This window comes from Rhineura floridana, chromosome 1 (assembly GCF_030035675.1).
Source record: "Rhineura floridana isolate rRhiFlo1 chromosome 1, rRhiFlo1.hap2, whole genome shotgun sequence".
NCBI classification, from domain to species: Eukaryota; Metazoa; Chordata; class Lepidosauria; order Squamata; family Rhineuridae; genus Rhineura; species Rhineura floridana.
The window spans coordinates 62,808,486-62,828,525 of NC_084480.1; the positions used below are offsets into that span (position 1 = coordinate 62,808,486).

General features: G+C 39.8%; 1 protein-coding gene across 6 annotated transcripts in view; it reads left to right on the forward strand.

Annotated features, from left to right (window-relative positions):
- RHOBTB3 (Rho related BTB domain containing 3) overlaps window positions 1-17,558 on the forward strand; it is a 57,641-nt gene extending 40,083 nt beyond the window's left edge. For 5 of the 6 annotated variants that reach the window (XM_061622529.1, XM_061622523.1, XM_061622538.1 and 2 more), the window contains 4 exons: window positions 2,745-2,918; window positions 7,126-7,292; window positions 10,226-10,322; window positions 13,463-17,558. In XM_061622529.1, the coding sequence (XP_061478513.1) occupies window positions 2,745-2,918; window positions 7,126-7,292; window positions 10,226-10,322; window positions 13,463-13,578 (554 nt within the window). In that variant the 3' untranslated portion in view covers window positions 13,579-17,558. The remainder of the gene's footprint in view (window positions 1-2,744; window positions 2,919-7,125; window positions 7,293-10,225; window positions 10,323-13,462) is intronic. The other variant, XM_061622555.1, reaches the window with a different exon arrangement.
- The last annotated feature ends 2,482 nt before the right edge of the window (window positions 17,559-20,040 follow it).

Here is a 20,040-nt window from a genome sequence, read left to right on the forward strand (position 1 = left end):
GGCGTATGGAGTATGTCCGTACTCGTGAGTGTATGTAAAATGAAGGTCCGTAAAGCGGGGTATTCCTGTAGTGGTTTTGTCAGTCAGTGTGATTGAAAGGGACTGTTTGTTATCCTTATTTAGTTCTGCACAATTTTAATTTGTGTGTGTGTGAGAGAAAGAAAGACTGTGGAGTCCTCTCTCTGTGTTCATTAGCCCTTCAGTGTCTGTTATTCCGTTTAGAGTGTCCACCCTACCCTAATCAATTTACAACCTAATTAGCCTTTAACCTGATCTGATTAATTTTTGTTTGTGATTTCCCTAAAAAAACATTGTAAAGAAAGAAAGACCTGGTGTGTTTCCCCATTTCAGGGTCATCATACTTTCCCACCCTTTTCTTTCCGAGTCCTCTGTTAGTGCCTTTGCATTCCTGCTTGTGGTGAAATGCTGAAAGCCTTCAAGAAAATATCCCCCATGTCCTCAGGTGGGGCGGGAGATTGGCAGTGGTAATAGCGTGCTCAATAGCATGAGGGGCTGTTCTGCACAGGGAAAGGCAGTCTCAATTTCAAGTCACTTTGGCTCTCACAGAGACGGCTGCCATTTTGAGAAATAGTGGCATGAAGATCACAAAGCATTTTATTTATTTATTTATTATTTTATTTATACCCTGCCCTTCCTTCCAGCAGGAGCCCAGGGTGGCAAATAGAAACATTAAAAACACTTTAAAACTTCATAAAAAGACCTTAAAATACAATTAAAACAAAACGTTAAAAACATTTTAAAAAAAACTTTTAAAAGGTTTAAAGATATTAAAAGACATATTAAAAGCAATTCTAACACAGATGCAGACTGGGATTTCTGATTAGCAAGGCCCAATTGGGCTGGGGTGGTTAAGCGGGAGGGACAAAGGCTGTGCTCCTGCTCCATTTACACAAACAGCCTGGGCTGCCTGATATGGTTATAGTTAGAGATGAGTTATGAGTGGACTGTCCTGAGAGTGGCCTTGTGAATTCAAGTGTTAAATGTTTATGTAAATTTCTGGTTGACTGAGTGTTGCTTTTTCTTTGTTGTGTATTTGTTTAAGCGTTAGATAATTTGAAGCTTGGCCAGAAGGTGAACTGACACTCCAACATAGGGGTACCAGAGAGCTTCCTGTGGAGTGACAATGTTTTTCCTGCTCCAAGCAGTAGGAGGAACATATTACCCACTTGGTGGTGTCTTAGTGCCCCATGAGAAACACCTTTCAGATAAGACCAGCAGTCGCTTCTCCAATCTGGTGCCCTTCAGATGTTTTGATACTGGCTGGGTACGACAGAAGTTGTAGTCCAAAACATCTGGAGGGCACTAGGTTGGGGAAGGTTGGTTTACTGGGGTGGGAAACCTTCTAACCTGAAGGCCAGGTTGACCAACTTGGTCCACACATCCATTTCCAGCTGGGCACACCACACCAGGTGGTGAATCATGTGATGTTGGGTATGGGACAAGTAAAGCGGGCTGTCAAGAAACCATTGGGAGTGCACAAGTTCACTCCTGATTGTTCCTTGATAGCAGAGCTTACTTTTGGTGCCATTTAAATTTGGCACTGAATATAAATTGTGTTGGGATTGGTTCCACACCAGAGCTTCTGATCAGAGCTCCCAAGTGCAGCCAGTCTCTGTTGAAAGCAGGGTTTGCATTCAACACTGAATTTAAATCCAGTGCTGAATACAAGCTTCACTGGGATCAACTCCACTAGGTAGTAGAACTGATTTCTGTTGAAAGTGGGGTTTGCATTTGGTTTGAAATTTAAATTCAGAGCTGAATGCAAGCCCCACTGAGATTGGCCCCACTTGGGAACTCCAATATCCATCTAGCATCATCTGATATACCCACTCACCTGTCAAAAGTGGCTCACGGAGGGGTGGCTACTTTTGGATCCAGCTCACCAGACCAAAGTGGTTTTCCCATCCCTGGTTTAAACTAACAAGAATTCCCCTGAGTTTGGACATAGGTAAAAAGTCAGTGCAAAAACTTCTGAGCAATTTTGTGGGCATGCCAGAAGAGGAGAGCAGATCCATGATTGGGCACTGCCACTGTGTATGTTAATAAGGGTGGGTTTTTCAGGTTATAATGTCAACATACCTTATTCTGCCAGTTCAACTTTCTTAGCTGTGCTGGTGGAATGAATCACAAAGCTTCATTGGGTAGAAGTAAAGGAAGCACATGCACCTCCAGTCCTCTTCTTTGCTGGCATAATAATTTATGTTATGGGAATTCAGGCTGGTGTGTCATATAATTCTAAACCTCTTTCCTCAAAAGGAAATCCTGCTTAATTAAATAGGACTTATTCCCATAGTAAATGTTTAGAGGACTGTAGTCTGAGGTGTACTGAATGCAACCAGAGTAGATTCACAAAGCAAATATTTCATCCGGAATGGACTGTGGATCCAGATCTCATTTATAGCATTGCTATAAAATATGTCAGTTCAATTTTATACTATAGAATTTGTTATCCATGACCACAGTTTTCTTGAAACGTGGATGCTCAATTTAAGTAAACATAGCTCTTAAATTAGGGATGGGGAATCTGTGGTCCTCCGGGTGTTGTTAGACTGCTCTCTCTCATCAACCCCAACCAGCATGACCAACAGTCATGGATGATGGGAGCTGTGGCCCAGCAGCATCTGGAGGGCCACAGATTCCCCATCCCTGAGAATTTTGCAGCGTAAAAAATGTTGGAATTGTTGTCATGGTTTTCTTTCTCTCCCATGGACCTTTTCTTACAGGTTCTACAGTGCCAGCTCACAGAGCAGTACTAGTGGCTCGCTGTGAGGTAATGGCAGCTATGTTTAATGGTAACTACGTAGAATCTAATAGTTTTTTGGTTCCAGTTTATGGGATTTCCAAAGACACTTTCCTGTCCTTTCTAGAGTATCTGTATATCGACTCCTGTTGTCCAGGTAAGTAAATATTTAAATATTCTTGTATATGCAAACGTTATATTTATTTATTTATTCAATTAATTTATTAGATTTATATCCTGCCATTCCTCCCAGGTAAACTTGTGCTTAGATTACTCCTTCAGTGGAGAGGGAAGAGGGAGCAGACACAGATACTACCATATATCTTCCAGTCTCTTCTGTGATTAACCAAGGCTGAACAAAGTGGAATTTACATAGGATTGTACTGCACAGTTGCAGTCCTAAGCATAGTATTAGGAACTAAGTGGACTGTTGAGTATATTTAGCATAGCGCTGTAAATCATATAAGCACTTTTTGAAATTTGTGATTGATAACCTTGGATTTTTAATGTTGGATATAAATAATTCTGAGCATTATAACATTTTCATTGTGTGCCATTTTATGGCCCATATTTTTGTTTTTTTAAATCAATCTTTTAATCCTGAAGTTTCAGATCATGACTGCTGCCATGTGTTGTTGTTGTTATGTGCCTTAACGTCGATTGCGACGTATGGCGACCCTATGAATCAGCTACCTCCAATAGCATCTGTCATGAACCACCCTGTTCAGATCTTGTAAGTTCTGGCCTGTGGCTTCCTTTATGAAATCAACCCATCTCTTGTTTGGCCTTCCTCTTTTTCTTCTCCCTTCTGTTTTTCCCAGCATTGTTGTCTTTCCTAGTGAATCATGTCTTCTCATGATGTGTCCAAAGTATGATAACCTCAGTTTCATCATTTTAGCTTCTAGTGACAGTTCTGGTTTAATTTGTTCTAACACCCAATTATTTGTCTTTTTCGCAGTCCATGGTATGTGCAAAGCTCTCCTCCAACACCACATTTCAAAGGAGTTGATTTTTCTCTTATGTGCTTTTTTCACTGTCCAACTTTCACATCCATACATAGAGATCAGGAATACCATGGTCTCAATGATCCTGACTTTAGTGTTCAGTGATAACATCTTTGCATTTGAGGACCTTTTCTAGTTCTCTCATAGCTGCCCTCCCCAGTCCTAGCTTTCTTCTGATGTCTTGACTATTGTCTCCATTTTGGTTAATGACTGTGCCAAGGTATTGATAATGCTTGACAAGTTCAATGTCCTCATTGTCAACTTTAAAGTTCCATAAATCTTCTGTTGTCATTACTTTAGTCTTCTTGACGTTCAGCTGTAGTCCTGCTTTTGTACTTTCCTCTTTAACTTTCATCAGCATTCTTTTCAAATCATTACTGGTTTCTGCTAGTAGTATGGTATTGTCTGCATTTCTTAAATTATTGATATTTCTCCCTCCAGTTTTCACACCTCTTTCATCTTGGTCCAATCCTGCTTTCCGTATGATATGTTCTGCGTACAGATTAAACAAATAGGGTGATAAAGTACACCCCTGTCTCACACCCTTTCCTATTGGGAACCAATTGGTTTCTCCATATTCTGTCCTTACAGTACCTCTTGTCCAGAGTATAGGTTGCGCATCAGGACAATCAGATGCTATGGCACCCCCATTGCTTTTAAAGCATTCCATAGTTTTACATGATCTACACAATAAAAGGCTTTGCTGTAATCTATAAAGCTGAGGGTGATTTTCTTCTGAAATTCCTTGCTCCGTTCCATTATCCAACATATGTTTGCAATATGATCTCTGATGCCTCTTCCCTTTCTTAAAGGCAGCTTGGACGTCTGGCATTTCTCGCTCCATATATGGTAAGACCCTTTGTTGTAGAATCTTGAGCATTACTTTGCTTGCATGGGATATTAAGGCAATAGTTCGATAATTACTGCATTCCCTGGGATCCCCTTCTTTGGAATTGGAATATATATTGAACACTTCCAGTCTGTGGGCCATTGCTTAATTTTCCTTATTTGTTGACAAATTTTGTCAAAATGTGGACAGATTCAGTCTCAGTAGCTTGTAGCAACTCTGTTGGTATGCCATCTGTTCTTGGTGATTTGTTTCTTCCAAGTATTTTAAGAGCAGCTTTTACCTCACATTCTAAAATTTCTGGTTCTTCATCATATGGTTCCTCTGTGAATGAATCGGTCATCCTGTCATCTCTTTTATAGAGTTCTTCAGTGTATTGCAACACAATACACAAGAGCCCCATTACAAAAGATTAGAGAAATGAAAGGGAAATTTAAACCACGACTAGGGATGTTGAATAATCAACAAGGGAACACACTGACTGACCAAGATGAAATAAAAGGAAGATGGAAGCTGCCATATAGGTGGCTCCAAGTGCTGCCCAATCATTGCTCTTCTGTTGGAAGCTTCAGGTGGAATAGTCACTGACTTTTCATGCTGCAGGGAATATTGTGCTTTTGCTATGTATACATCCTGCTAATTTCTGACCTCATCAGTGGGTGTGATATAGTTGCTGAATATGGGGCAATTTAAACCTTGGTATATAATCTTTGTGGTGAGCCCTATTTTATGACCCCCTCTATTTTTTAAGTCAGTCATTTAATAATTGATAACATGTTTTTCTGGCTATATAATGAAAGAGGTTTAGCACTGTATCCTCCACATGCTATAATGTTAATTTCCTATGGTACTATCCTATGGTGATACAGTACTATAACATATACTACAATAATGTTAATGTTTTTAAAATATACTTTAAAACCTTCTGATCACTACCATTTTATCAATGTGGTTAATGATAGTGACCAGAAAAATTGTTGGATTTATTTTAATTGTTTTAAAAACGCATACACAAGCACACACAGTTATAGTGTTAGTGCCATATTTCCCTTTCATCTTTTAATTATAACCAGAAAAATGTTGTAACAATAATTAAAAGATTGAATTTTTAAAAAATGGACCATAAAATGGTACTCACTGCAAATGTTATAATAAATTTGTGCTGAGCTGTGACAGGTTCACTTTTTCGGTACTTCACTGCCCACAGCAAAACCCCACCCTTTAAAAAAAAAGACATAATAGTAATGCTAGAGGAATTTATCTTCATCCATGGAGATTGCCCTGCTCTTCTGTTCCTCTGAAAAAAAGTCTTTTTCTGCTATCTGATAAAATACAGAAGAACCACAGAGAAATACAGGATAACAATGATTAAATGTTGGCATTGTGTGGATGACCTGTAAAAAGTGAATGAACAAAGCATGGCAATTGCTTACCCCAGTGTGAACACACCTCAGGTGATGCTAAAATCTATAAACAGCAAAATACAATCTTCAGAAGCTTTTCATCCCACAGGTTGAGATACCCACCCTGAGTTTTGTACAAGCAGAAGTTTAAAGCTGATCAAACAAGTATTGCACTGCCCCACTCAGTGGCTGCAGTGCCAAATATGCTGCAAATAAAATGTTTTATTTTCTGGTTTCTTGCTAAATAGAAAGGAAATGTTAATGTGAATATTTTATGTTATGATCTCAAAAACCATTTAAATGGATTTGATTTAATAACTGTATTGTAGATTGTAGCCATAACCCCTAAAATTAATATGTAACTCTCCTAGAAATGAAAAGAAACACAACTTAAAAAGATACCACTTTCTTGCTATTCATTTCTCTCCTTTTATTTACTTCACCTACTTTTCTTTGGTTTCTTTCTGCTGTTTGAAGAAGCAGGCACTTGAATGTTTTGAAACTACAGCAATGCTGCTGTTTGTGTATCTCATGGGATTTTCTGGTTAGCAGGTACAGGAAAAGAAAAGATCTTGTGTACTCTTCAGGGCTGCACCTCCTACAGCCAGCAACAGGAGCTCCTTATATATACAGGAATCTACAGCATGGGTCATGCCTCACACTGATCTTACACTGAGTAAAATGATACTTCTAAGAGATTGGTTCACTGCTCAGTTAAATACAAATAGTAGGATTTATGTTTATTTAGTTATATAGATTCCAGTGGGATTAAATTGGCTGAAATACATTTACTTCGGCCAAAGATGATTGTGGACTGAACTCCCTTAGAACCACTCTTTTATGTCAAGAAGGATGCGTTGTGATAGTTGAATTGCAAGGGACCCTTGTGATAACCCTTGACATAGCCATTTTGGAGAAATGTGTGGCTAAGGCCTGTTTTACAGCTAGCAAGCCAAGATCATGTTTAGAGGAGGAGCTACTAATAATTACTGCTGACCCTTTTGAGTTAGGGACGATAAAACAGCCCTGGTAAAAGATGTTAGCAGGCTAATCAACATAGCAATTACACAAGTATGCAGTGATCTAACTTGGGTCTGATGTTTTTACCAGCCAGCATTCTGCAAGCCATGTCACTCTTGATTTGTGCTGAGATGTACCAGGTGTCAAGGCTCCAGCACATCTGTGAGCTGTATATCATCACACAGCTTCAGAGTATGCCTAGTAGGGAATTAGCATCAACAAGCCTGAGTGTTGTCAGCTTGCTTAGAAAAGCAAAGGTAGGTACTAAGTATCAAATACACACACATTTACTTTAATATGTGACCAGGAAGGAAGTTTATCTTTGGCATTTCTCTAGCCAACAAAAGCTGAGGCATTGAATCCTTTCTGATGTGTGGATTGCCAGCAATAACAACATCATTATTTCCTGTCCCTTTAACAAAGGCTTGAAAAAAACAGCAGATTATGATTTTTGCATCATAGAGCTAACATATCATCTGTTTACACATTTTTTTTAAAAAATGAATCATTTGCTATTTTTCTGCATAATATACTGTATATAGTCCACGGGAAATGCCTCTGTCACAAGTCCCAATAAAATACAGATGGGCAACCTGCATACCATTATCTTCCTTGCAGCCTGTCACAAGTTGGCCAACCCCTGCTGCTGCTTTCACCCAATCACTCCCCTCAACCCACCAGAGGAAAGCATCCTGGGATGTTTGTAATTGTGCTTCCTCGGCCTGCCAAACAGTTGTGGGATCTTTTCCCATTGCATGCCTCCTCTGTTCCTTTCTCCAGCTACTTGGCACTAGGAAGAAGTGGATAGCAAGTGGAGGAGCAGAAGGCAAGCTGTGGGCTCACTGAGATCCTATTGCACATGTGTGTGTGCATATGTTTGTATGTGCAGTTGTGTGTGTGTGTGGAAATGTCCTTGGTCAGCTACAGGGCTGCTTCAAAGGTTGACAAACCTATCAAAGTTGTGAAGGCGCCATTGAGTCATCAGGAGATGATACCACCCTTGGTATTAACTCCATAAAGCAGGAGCAACTAACCTGTGGCCCTTCAGTTGTTGCTGGACTCCACCTTCCAGTGTGCCTGACCTTTGCCCGTGCTGGCTGGGGCTGATGGAAGCTGGAATCCAACAGCATCTGGAGGCCTGCAGGTTAGCCACCCCTCTCATAAAGTGACCTATCCACACACTTCTAACTTGGCCTATGAAGTTCTCTTCACAAGAATACTTCGTTTACACTGAGAATTGTCACCTTACATTGAACTTTCTACCTCAAAATTATTGAGTTGGCCTATTCTAAATCCTTTTCGTCTATTTTTACACAATTTTGCACAATTACAAACATCCCAGTATGCTTCCCTCTGGTGGGTTGAGGGGAGTGATTGGGTGAAGGCAGCAGCAGGGGTTGGCCAACTGCAAGGAAAGATTATGGTCTATTTGGTCTATTTTCCTTCATTGTTAATATTGATTGTAATTTCTTCAATAATGAAGTGTGTGCATCATGTGTGTACTGGGGACATTGTAGTAATGAATGACTTTAATTGCCGTAACATAGACTGTATAGATAGGTGTTTCATTCATGACAAAGAGATAACATTTCTAGATATCCTAAATGACTGTGCCCTAGAATAATTTGTCATGGAACTGAATAGAGGAGAGGTGATCTTGGACATAATCTTAAGTGATGCGCAGGAGTAAATGTTGTTGAACTAGTTGATAACAATAACTGCACTGCTATCGAATTCAGTGTATACTGCATGTAAGGTGACAATTAGCAGGGAAGTCCAACACAGTCATATTTGAGTTCAAAAGAGGAATCTCCTTAAAAAGTAAGGGGGGATTGGTAAAAAGGAAGGGTTTTTTTTATAATGTTTTGTTAATATTTTTCTAACAATGTTACAATGTGTAGGATAAAACAAACAACATTTACAACAGTAAACACTGATTCAATGAAAAGGAAAAGATCAAATTTAATGGTACAGGTCATTCACTACAGGTGGTATTCAACGCTAGTCCTATTCAGAGTAGACCCATTGAAATTAATAGACATGATTAGCTAAGGCTTATTAATTTCAGTGGGTCTACTTTGAGTAGGACTAGCATTGAATACAATCCTATATCAGTATATTTATATGTAGTTTTAATGTTTATATCACTGTGTAAGGTGCTTTGGGTCATTTCTCATGAAAAAGCAACTAATGTAATAAAAAATAATTTGGTAAAAAGGAAGTTGAAAGAGAAAGTCAAGGCAGTCAAATCTCACCAGAATGCTTGAGAATTATTCAAAACCACAATAATACAAGCTCAGTTAGATTGTATATCGCAGATCAAGAAAGGTACCGCCAAGGCCAAAAGGATGCCTGTGTCAGATACACCATTAGAGCGGGTCTTGCTGCTCCTGTTGACCGTAGTGTCACTGGCCATGAAGAATCAATCCTGCTGCAGTCTGCATAGTCCTGTCCCTTCATCCACATAGCCCCATCCCCAAGTTTTTTTATCAAGCTACAGCACACTGCTAACGGCAGGTTCTGTTCTGTATCAAATAGCAGCTTTGGGGATTTTTCTTGGAACTTTAGTAGTGAGTAAAGGGTTAAATCCACCCCACATACCATGGACTCAATAATGATTGGACACTCACATCCCGTAGCTGTTATTTATAGTTAAAAACAATTCATACAATGCCAAACTATGTATTAAATGTGATATGTAATTTGGCTTCCAGTCCTAGCCCTGGAGTGACTTCTCCCTTTCAAGCATCATGAAAATTATTATTATTATTATTATTATTATTCTCTTGTTATCCAAAGTCTTTAAGTAACTTACATTACTAAAAACAAAAGTAAATATACTATATCCAAAAACAAAATAATAAAACAACAAACGTCCCCATAAAATAACTATTCTTTAGTGCTGTCACCACAACCAAACTTGTTTGCAGGGCAGACAAACATAGGTGTGGTTCCTGATTACATTGAAGATCCTAAGGTTTGATGGAAATAAGACTATGGTATGACACTGAATGTGTAAAATTATAGGGCAGATACACTTTAGGGATACAGTGCCTTATCTCTTTCACAAAAATATAGGGGAGAAATTCTGTTGCAACTGAAGCACCCATTTTAGTTGCTGCCCTTGCCAAATTCCTTTTTCTAGAAAATTCATGTTCCTCTGTATTTCAGTTTCTTTATTTTCTTGCAGTTTCACAACTTTGATAGCCTTTCAAATTGGCTGCTTCATTTTATCGCTTCTAACTACTTAATCTTCAGTCAAAAACCTGAATTTGAAGATCTTTCAGGTAATTTATAAGTTTGCATCCTAAACAAAAATTTGATATTTGGACTAATGGTGCAGTTCTCAGTGAGTTTATTAAAAGTGCCAGAGGGGGCCTGGCCGAGTGGGTGAAGGGAGTGGTCAATGCCTCCCTACAACAAGGCAGAGTTCCAATGTGCCTAAAGGAGGCAGTTGTAAGGCCTTTGCTGAAAAAGCCCTCCCTGGACCCCTCTATTATGGATAATTATCGGCCAGTGTCAAATATTCCATTTCTGGGTAAGGTAATAGAGTGTGTGGTGGCCTCCCAGCTCCAGGGATTCCTGGATGAAAGGGGTTATCTGGACCCATTTCAGTCTGGTTTCAGGCCTGGTTATGGGACGGAGATGGCTTTGGTCGCCTTGGTGGATGACCTATGCAGACAACTCGACAGGGGGAGTGTGTCCCTGTTGGTTCTGTTGGACCTCTCAGCGGCTTTCGATACCATCGACCATGGTATCCTTCTGGGTCGCCTTGCCGGGATGGGACTTGGGGGCACCATTTTACGATGGCTCCATTCCTTCCTGGAGGGGCAAACCCAGAAGGTGGTGCTGGGCCGTTGGCCTGTGGGGTCCCTCAGGGTTCAGTTTTGTCCCCCATGCTATTTAATATCTACATGAAACTGCTGGGAGAGGTTGTCTGGAGGTTTGGGGTTCGGTGCCATCAGTATGCAGATAACACACAACTCTATTTCTCCTTTTCACCTAATTGCAAGGAAACTGTCTCGGTTCTAAACCAGTGTCGGATAGCAGTGGTGGACTGGATGTGGGTGAACAAGCTGAAGCTTAATCCAGACAAGACAGAGGTGCTCCTAGTCAGTCGAAACGCAGATCAGGGAATAGGGATTCAGCCTGTGCTGGATGGGGTTACACTCCCCTTGAAGACGCAGGTTCGCAGTTTGGGTGTGCTCCTGGACTCAGCCTTAAACCTGGAGGCCCAGGTTTCTGCGGTGGCCAGGAGTGCTTTTGCACAGTTAAGACTAGTGCGCCAACTGTGCCCATTCCTGGAGTCGTCTGATCTGGCCACGGTGACACATGCCTTAGTTTCATCCCGCTTAGACTACTGTAACGCACTGTATGTGGGGCTGCCTCTGAAGACTGTTCGGAAACTTCAGTTGGTGCAACAAGCTGCAGCCAGAATGTTAACTGGGTCTGGTTACAGGGATCATACAACTCCCCTGCTGCAACAGCTCCACTGGCTGCCAGTCTGTTTCCAGACACAATTCAAAGTGATGGTTATAACCAATAAAGCCCTATATGGCTTAGGTCCAGGCTATCTGTCAGACCATATCTCCCTATATGAACCTGCCCGGGCCCTGAGATCTTCAGGAGAGACCCTTCTTGCGATCCCAACACCTTCACAAGTGTGACTGGTGGGGACACGAGATAGGGCCTTTTTGGTGGCTGCCCCTAGGCTCTGGAACTCCCTCCCTAGGGAGGCAAGAATGGCCTCCTCTGTGCAGTCCTTCCGCCGACAGCTAAAGGCTTTTTTCTTCCAGCAGGCCTTTGGAACTGAAGGCTTTAAGGGTAGTGATTGAAGAGAGTGCTGTATGTTATTGTTTTACTTGTATGCTCTTAAACTGGGTTGCAGTATTTTAAGTGTATGTCTAATTGGTTTTAACATCTTAATAGTTTAATTCTGTTTTAATGCTGATTTTTATATGTTTATATGTTCTTAATGATATGTACTTATTTTTATCTGGAAGCCGCCTTGAGTTCCAGATTGGAAAAATGGCAGGGTATAAATAAATATAATAATAATAATAATAATTGGATGTGGACTTAATCATACTTAGAGTAGACACATTGAAATCAATGGATCATACATTAATAATGATTAACTTCAGTCCCATTGATTTCAGTGGGTCTGCTATAAGTATAATGAAGTCTGGATCCAGCTAATTACCAACATGAGCACATGCTATTGCTGCTTTTGCTTTAGCAATGATAGGATGATCTATTGCCCACCAATTTTCAAATCAACTGGAATCTGCCCTTCCACCTTTAGTAAAGAACTTTACAATCTGTATCTCCATGCAAACATAGCAAATTACAAAAGCTGGGTTTCTGAAAACTTAACAATCCAGCTGCACTTATCCTTTATACCATCTTGTTTTTTAATGAGTAGCAAAATGATAGGGAACACTTGTGGGCAGTCCAAGGTTCTCTAAGTCAGTATCTCATACCAGGAACAACTGTATGTATGAAGACTTCCATGTGATCTGGAACCCAAATTATGCAGAGTTCCAGATTGTGTGGAAGCCTTGGCACATATAGTGATACGTGCAAAGGCTGCATCCCAGCAGATGTGTGTGCTGAATGCACAGCCATAAGTAGGTGGGATTAGTAAGCACACATGACATCAGGGGTAGGGCTAGTTGGCACTGCCTCAGACACTTGTTTGGAGATTTCATGAGTAAAATGTCTAAATAGGGTGTTGGTGGCATAGCAAAATATTGTACCTTGGGTACAGGCTATTGTCTTCTGCATGTACATTTCCTTGCTCTGCAGTCTTATAGAAAGCCAAATTATACTGGGATGTCATATCTATTATTGTATCTAGAGGAAGAGAGACTAGAGCTCCAAAGAAGAACATGTAGTTTTTCCTAAAACATTTTAATGAGGCTATACATTCTGGCACTCGGTTTACCATTGGGACGCACTGGCCTTTTAGACTATCCAAAACAACCCTTCCATCATCAGAGAGCTTTGAAGGCAAAAGCTAGGAAGTGAGGCAGCCTTATGGGCAGCTGTCTTTTTTCCTACTAAATTCTCAGAGGTTTTGGGCCATATCCAAAAACGTGAGCAAGGGGCTGTGATACCCATTGATTCACAGTATCCCTTTTCCCACCAAATACTTAATTTCCCCATATTTCAGCTTCTCTTTTATAATAGCAAAAATATATAGGCAATTCATTTACACCAAGTCCATGCAAAAAAAGATGCAAGGTTTGGTTGTGTATTATTTTCAAAGCTGTAATATGCTAGAACTCAGCTCTGGTACTTGATGGAACTTTACAGATTTCTAGCTTAGAGATAAAAAGCTTTTGAGGTTGCTTAGAAATATCAGGCTGAACATAGCAATCTTTTACTATGACAAGACATTGTACTTTTGCCTTTTTTCTTTTAGTGGAAGAACGCAATTTTGTTGAGATGCATAGATGGCCTTCTAGTATGTACCTGAAACAGCTTGCAGAGTACAGGAACTACATTCATTCTCGGAAGTGCCATTGTGTAGTAATGTAAACTGAAAGCTGATCCTTCTTTAGTTATGAAAAGAAAGTCACAGAAAGGCAATTGCTTCAGGAATCTTACTATTGCACAAGACTGAAAGCAAATACTGAGTATCAATGCTGTGAAACAATATATTTAATATTGCACTTGCTAATGAGTAACTACTGTATTTCTTAAAAGCATGTGGAACAAAATTTAGGGCAGCATAAACATTTAACTAGGATGTGTCTCAACTGTGCTGCTGAGTCTATTTTTTGTTGTTGTTTTGTTGTTTTGTTGTTGTTGAGACTCCAATTCATGCTGTATTGTTTGAGTTTTTTTTAGAAGAGTTTGAACTATTTAGAGCTTAGAGATCTTTTTAGCCTGTGCTATTGGGATTTTAAGAGGCCGAAGGAGATTCCAAATTCATTAAAAATGTCTGTAGGTTCTCTTTGTTTGGAAACTCACTTTTTTGTTTACCAGTTAGTTCTGTTAAGGATTTCTATAATTTATTTATGGTCCTTTTAAGAATTTTGTAAAAACAGAAGGCTTGGGATTGTTTCTATACTGGGAATTTAAAAATGTAGTTCCTGTTAGCAACATCAAATTCCTATGTTGTGGTGAAAAATACATCACTATATTTCTAGAAAGTTACTTAAGTCTTCCCCTTACTGAAGAGTCTAATATAACTAAAATAGTGCCAATCATTTATTTGCTGGTCTATATCTTGTAAAGCAAAGAGATGATTAATAGGCCTTTTTCTATATTGTTGTTCCTAGTATATGCAGATATCCTCTACAAAAGTGTGGAGAAAAACTGAAACATTGTCAGAATACTCCATTTCTGCCAACTCTTTCCGAGTAGATGACAAATTAAGACCTAATATTTTCCACATGAATTTCTTTGGGGAAATTATTCCTAAAGGAGACATGTGAAGGAAATATTTTTCAACAATACTTTGCATCTTGAGCTTAGCCAAGGGCATGAAAATGCAAGGGCTGCGTTGTTATGGTTGGACACCTGCAAAGCATCCTCTATGCCAGCAAAGCCAATAGAGCAAGGTGACATTCAGCAGGCAGTTTTAGTCCCTAAAGACACCAACCAGGGCTTGTTGCTTATATTTTGGTGTCCCAGAGGAAGAAGGAAAGAGCCAGCTGGATGGATCTGTTGTGGTCATGTTTGATCCAGATATTGCAGAATCTGGGATCTAACCGTGGTATTCCAATCAGAGTCTTCTGTCATCCTACTCTGCCAGTCACCAAAGTTTAATTAACAAGACTAAGCAGGGGCTTTAGGACACCCTTCTAGACATAATATGCCACAGCAAGGTCCTCATGCCTTCTGCTTTTTTTTATGGGCCCTGCATGTGGTCACCCTGCATTCAGCCTGCATGCCTGGGATGATCAGGACTCAGAGGTTGCATGCCCTCCTAGAAGGCAGGAGGTATCTGCCATTGGTGTGCATTGGCATTGTCTGTTTTTGTGTACACATGGTCACATAAGGCTATATTTATGCACTAGTATTTTCTCACCTATTGCCAGGATCTGTGTGCATATACAGAGACCTCTACACTGTTTCTGCCATGTGCACAAACATGTAGATGTAGATTCATGCTCATGTTACCCAAGATGAGATTTGAACCAGGAGCTTCTTGGCACACTTTTTTGCAATGTGCTACACCAAGCAGTCCTCTCTTGCTATAACCCATATACATTTCAACAGCCCTTGTAAATAATATTTTATATTTGGTTTTTAATGTTTTTTAAAATCCAAAGCATTTGTGAATCTCTTACCAGAAAAACTAATCTCTTTCCTGTTATGGGTTTTTAATAGAGGCAGTTTAAAAAACATTTCCTAAATTTTTGTTTGGCACACGATAATTAACATGGAAATGCAGAAAGTAAAATCAGTTATAATTTGTTTCTTTGCTTTAATCTTTAAATTATAATAGATTTTTGTAGGTCAGTAGAGCAAGCATGAAGATTTCCCTTCTACACTGATGTCTGATGATTTGCTAAGTAAGCAAGTGTTAGGTCCAAACCCAACACGCAAGTTGCCCTGTCAACCCCAACTCGCTTATTACACCCGGGAAGAGTGTGGAGTTGAGTGCAAATGAACCCACTATCAGAGATCAAGTAACATGAGACAAAAACCTTTGCAAAGGGGACCCAATACTTACAAGCCGAAGCAGGCCAGCATGGGAACCTCGTTTATTGGTGTTCAAGGGTTTATATAGGCTTACCCCGAAGTTTACAATATCGGGTTCACGTCATAAAATACAAAAGAAGCAATTGCTAACTGTCATAGCTTTGGGGCATATGTAAGGAGGTAAAGGGGGTACAGGGGAAAGGACAAAGTGGAAACATCAAGACTATCTCTTAGACTCTATGTCTGCATATTTCGCATGTCCTTGAGATAAGCACTATGCAGGAGCAGACAAAGGCAACTATTGAGGGGAGGCCCAGCTGCAACCGGGCACCCCCTAAACTGGAGACAGACATGATATTACTTTCCTTACATATCAAAGGAGTTTTACAAGTCAAGGTTTGTGGGACATTGGAACAGCGTTTGACATTCCTATGCAAGGCACATTAGTAACAATAAGCAAGGTTATAAGCATAAATGTGATACAGAAATGCATAGTAGGGAAGTTTCCAGCTTAAACCGGCTTTTATTATGCGAGCCACTGGAATGTAGGTAAGGGTCAGGTCACCAGGAAATAAACCGACATTTTATATCAAGAGTCAAATAAAGGCCACTTTGGTTCTATTTCCCATGATGCTCAAGCTGGTTTGGGTAGGACAAGTGAACTATAGTTTTACAAGCACTGGGGTTTCAATTTAACCCTAACACAAGCACACAAAATAGGTTGTAATTGCACTCTTTACAGCTTCTGCATACTACAAACACAGCAACTCACAAATGGATTTGAAAATTTATTACAGTGTTTTTGCTAAATCAACCTAGGAATAATCTTATTGAACATTGAAATGTTTTACAATTAAGATTTATTGTAAACAATTCCTTCACTTGGAATGGGGTAGCCATATAAGAGCTTCAACTATGGGGTGGTATACAAATGTAATAAATAATAATAACAATAATAATAATGTGCAAGTGTTTCCTATAGATGTATATTTTGTACCTAAAACATTTACAACCCAACCTAAAGCCTGAGTCTGTGGCTGCTATGGGGCAACCATGGGGGTATACAACAGCAGTTGGCAAGTACAGCAGTAAAAAAAAAAAGCTCCCAGAACTGAGGGAAACTAGTTGAGGCTTGTTTAGGATTGGAAAGTACATATGGAGCACCTGTTTGTGTTCATGGATCCTCATGCAGCTAGGGATATTGTATGGCCCTAGCTAAACTGGGGTGAGCACATAATTGAATCTATTTAGAATTAGATTGAAAATGTTTAAATTAGTTTAGCTTGAAAATTAGCAAGCTTATGAAATATAGATACGGACATCTTTTTTTATAGGTTAACTGAGAAACTCTGGGATAGTTCAATCTGCCAAATGAGCCACAAAAAAGCAGCTCCCAGTTTCTCTTGACATGCACATGTATTGCACCGCAGTCCATATTGTTAAATCCTGCCTTCCCATCTGCAAGCACATAAGATGAAGTTGTAATTTATCTGAAGTAGTTTCATGGGGTAATAAATTTAACAGTACTTTAAAAGACAAGCTGCAATAGCTTCAGCATTTCTAATTATAGAATTATTTATTAATAAGCAGGTATTTTAAGTAGTCTTCAGGGAGTTCAAATTAATCCCTTCAATATGTCTATTTTTATTAAAAATCATTTCTAATAGCAGACTGTTATAATTTCTTAAGTGAAATTACAAATATGGGCTAATATCAAGCCAGCATAGATATGTATAGAGAGACAACCTTAAGATAGAAGAATCTTTGTTAATAGTCTTGTCACATGGCTAAGAATGTTTGTAGCTCAAGGAAACACTTATTTTATTATGGCATGTGTTGAATATATAATAATTTCACATGTTAGCTGGTGCTTAAAATTTTCAAGATTGTAAATTTAATATTTAATTCCTGGTAACAATAAAATGTTTTTACTAAGTGTTCATTTCATGTGATTATTTATCCATTAAATAGCTATAGTTCAAACAATGCTGAGTGTGTTTTTGACCATCTTTTGAACTAAAAAGAATGTATCATGGAAGATAAAGTCAAATAGAAAATATTCACAGTAAATTTGTATTATGTTAATACTTCATTGTTCTAGAAGTATGCATGGGATTCAGGTAGATCTTAAATCCCCAGGCAAGATGCCTTGAAAAGGTTTTTGGCTTATCTAAGGTGTAATGGGATCTTACAGAGCCTGACCTGACTCAGTTGGTACAGAGAAATCATTTGACAACTGTACTTGCTCTGGTAACTTCCAGATTGAACTGTTGCAATGTGCTTTATGGAGGGCTGACCCTGAAGACATTTTGAAAACTTCAAGCGGTCTGAAATGCAGCAGCCAGATTATTGGCTGGGGTTCTGTTTAGAACTCAGAACTCTTACTTTAAAATGGCTGCACTAGTTGCCAGTTTGTTTTTCAGCCCAATTCTGGGTGCTCACATTGGTGTTTAAAGCTCTAAACGACTTTAGCCTCAAATATCTGAAAGACCTCCTCCATCCTACAGACCTTCTCAGGAGTTAAGATTAGCAGGGAGGGCTCTCTGTGACAGCCCCTAAATACTGGAACTGCCTCTCTCAAAGAGGTGCATCTAGCACCATCATTATTCAGTTTCCACTGTATGCTGAAGACACACCTATACCCTGGTCTTTGACAGTTAAGTATAGCAGATTCACGGTATAGCAACAGCAGTCACCCCCTCAACCGTCTTAACCACAACCCAGCCAAGTTTCCATTGCACACTGCGTACGTGGCCTGTCAGCTTTGCAGAAATGGATTCTAGCTTAGCTTTAGACAAAATGGATTCTAAGATTTTATACATCAGTGAGTAAGCGGGCAGCCTAGGTGCGGTGGCAGCAATGGTAGCCTGGGTGGGTGGGTGCAGCAGATGGGAGGCCAGTGTGAGGCCTAGGCACACAGCTGAGTTTGTCCAGGGAAGGAGGTGGTGGCAGCCTGGGTAAGTGAGTGGGAGGTTAGTGTGTGGTCTAGGTGCACTATGCAGTGGCAGTGTTTGTCTGGGGCAGCATCAGACAATGAACAGACAAGGCAAGCGGGTTGGGGAGGGGAGGGGAGGTGCCTGGAGAGGGGTGGGGGGCTGGCAGGGGTGGGTTATTGGTGGATAAGGCAAGTGGAGTGAGCAGGGGGCAGAGCCTCTCTAGTGTAACTATATTGCAACCTGCCCTGGTTTACCTATGGTGAAGAGTGGTTTATAAATCTTAGACAGAAGTGGATATACTGATGGCACCTCAATCCAAATCCACTAATGCAGGGATAGCTAACCTGTAGCCCTCCAGCTGTTGCTGAACTACAACACCCATCACTCCTGACTATTGTCCATGTTGCATAGGCCTGGTGGAACTGGGAGTCTTAACATCCCTACTCCCAAGGGCTTGACTGTGTTCCACTCTTGGGTTGAATTTCCCTACAGCAAAATTAAATTTTGGTCAAGAGTTTGTTTTCCCCAAAAGCTGAACTGTTCTTCTCAGGCAGATTGGACACAGTGTTCTCAATTAGCAACTCCTCAAAGAGAACACATAACGTCACCCTGCTGCTACAAACCTTCTCACTGTTCATTGAAGAGTGGCATTCCAAATGGGAAGTTCTGTTTATGACCAATGTTCTATCTATGATTTTTATCATAAGAATGACTTGTGGGTGCCTGCTGTAACACAGCAATTAGCCTTCAAGTCCTATTTAGTTCACTGGATACAAAATGAGATAAAGATAAAAGGCCTTGTTCAAATTTAATATTATACAGTCATGATGTTATGCTAACATACAAGAGCTTCAATTATGTTAAAACACTTATAATTGTACCTGAAGACAGCAACTTCAAAAAGAAACCTGCAATTACACTACTTAACAGCTTTCACAGAATAATGGCCTCTCTCCTCAACAACAAAGCACAAGCTTTAATTCCACACAACTTATGTGTGGAAAAGTTAGGTCACCTTGTATTTTACCATACCTGACAAGAAAACAGACTGATTATCATCAAGGTGTGTCAAACCTTCATCAGTCACCTGATATTTGTTAATGCTTCCCAATAACTTAGTATATCATTCTCTAATAGGCAAAAACTCTGGCAGTTTAAGAATGTACCTATAGCCAACAGATATTTCTATCAAACTTTAAAAAACAGGGAAATTGGGCAGCTATAGTGAAATGCACCAAGGGAGCAAGAGACCTGAACTCCTCTCTGAGATATTGTTTCTGCCCTACAAATTTGTCAAAATGCAAACACAATTTGGGCTGGACTTTCACAGTCTAATCTACTTCCTGTGTAGATTGGAAGAATTTGGTAACGTGCCTCTGAGCATATGTTGAGTGGTGGCAACACCTGCCAT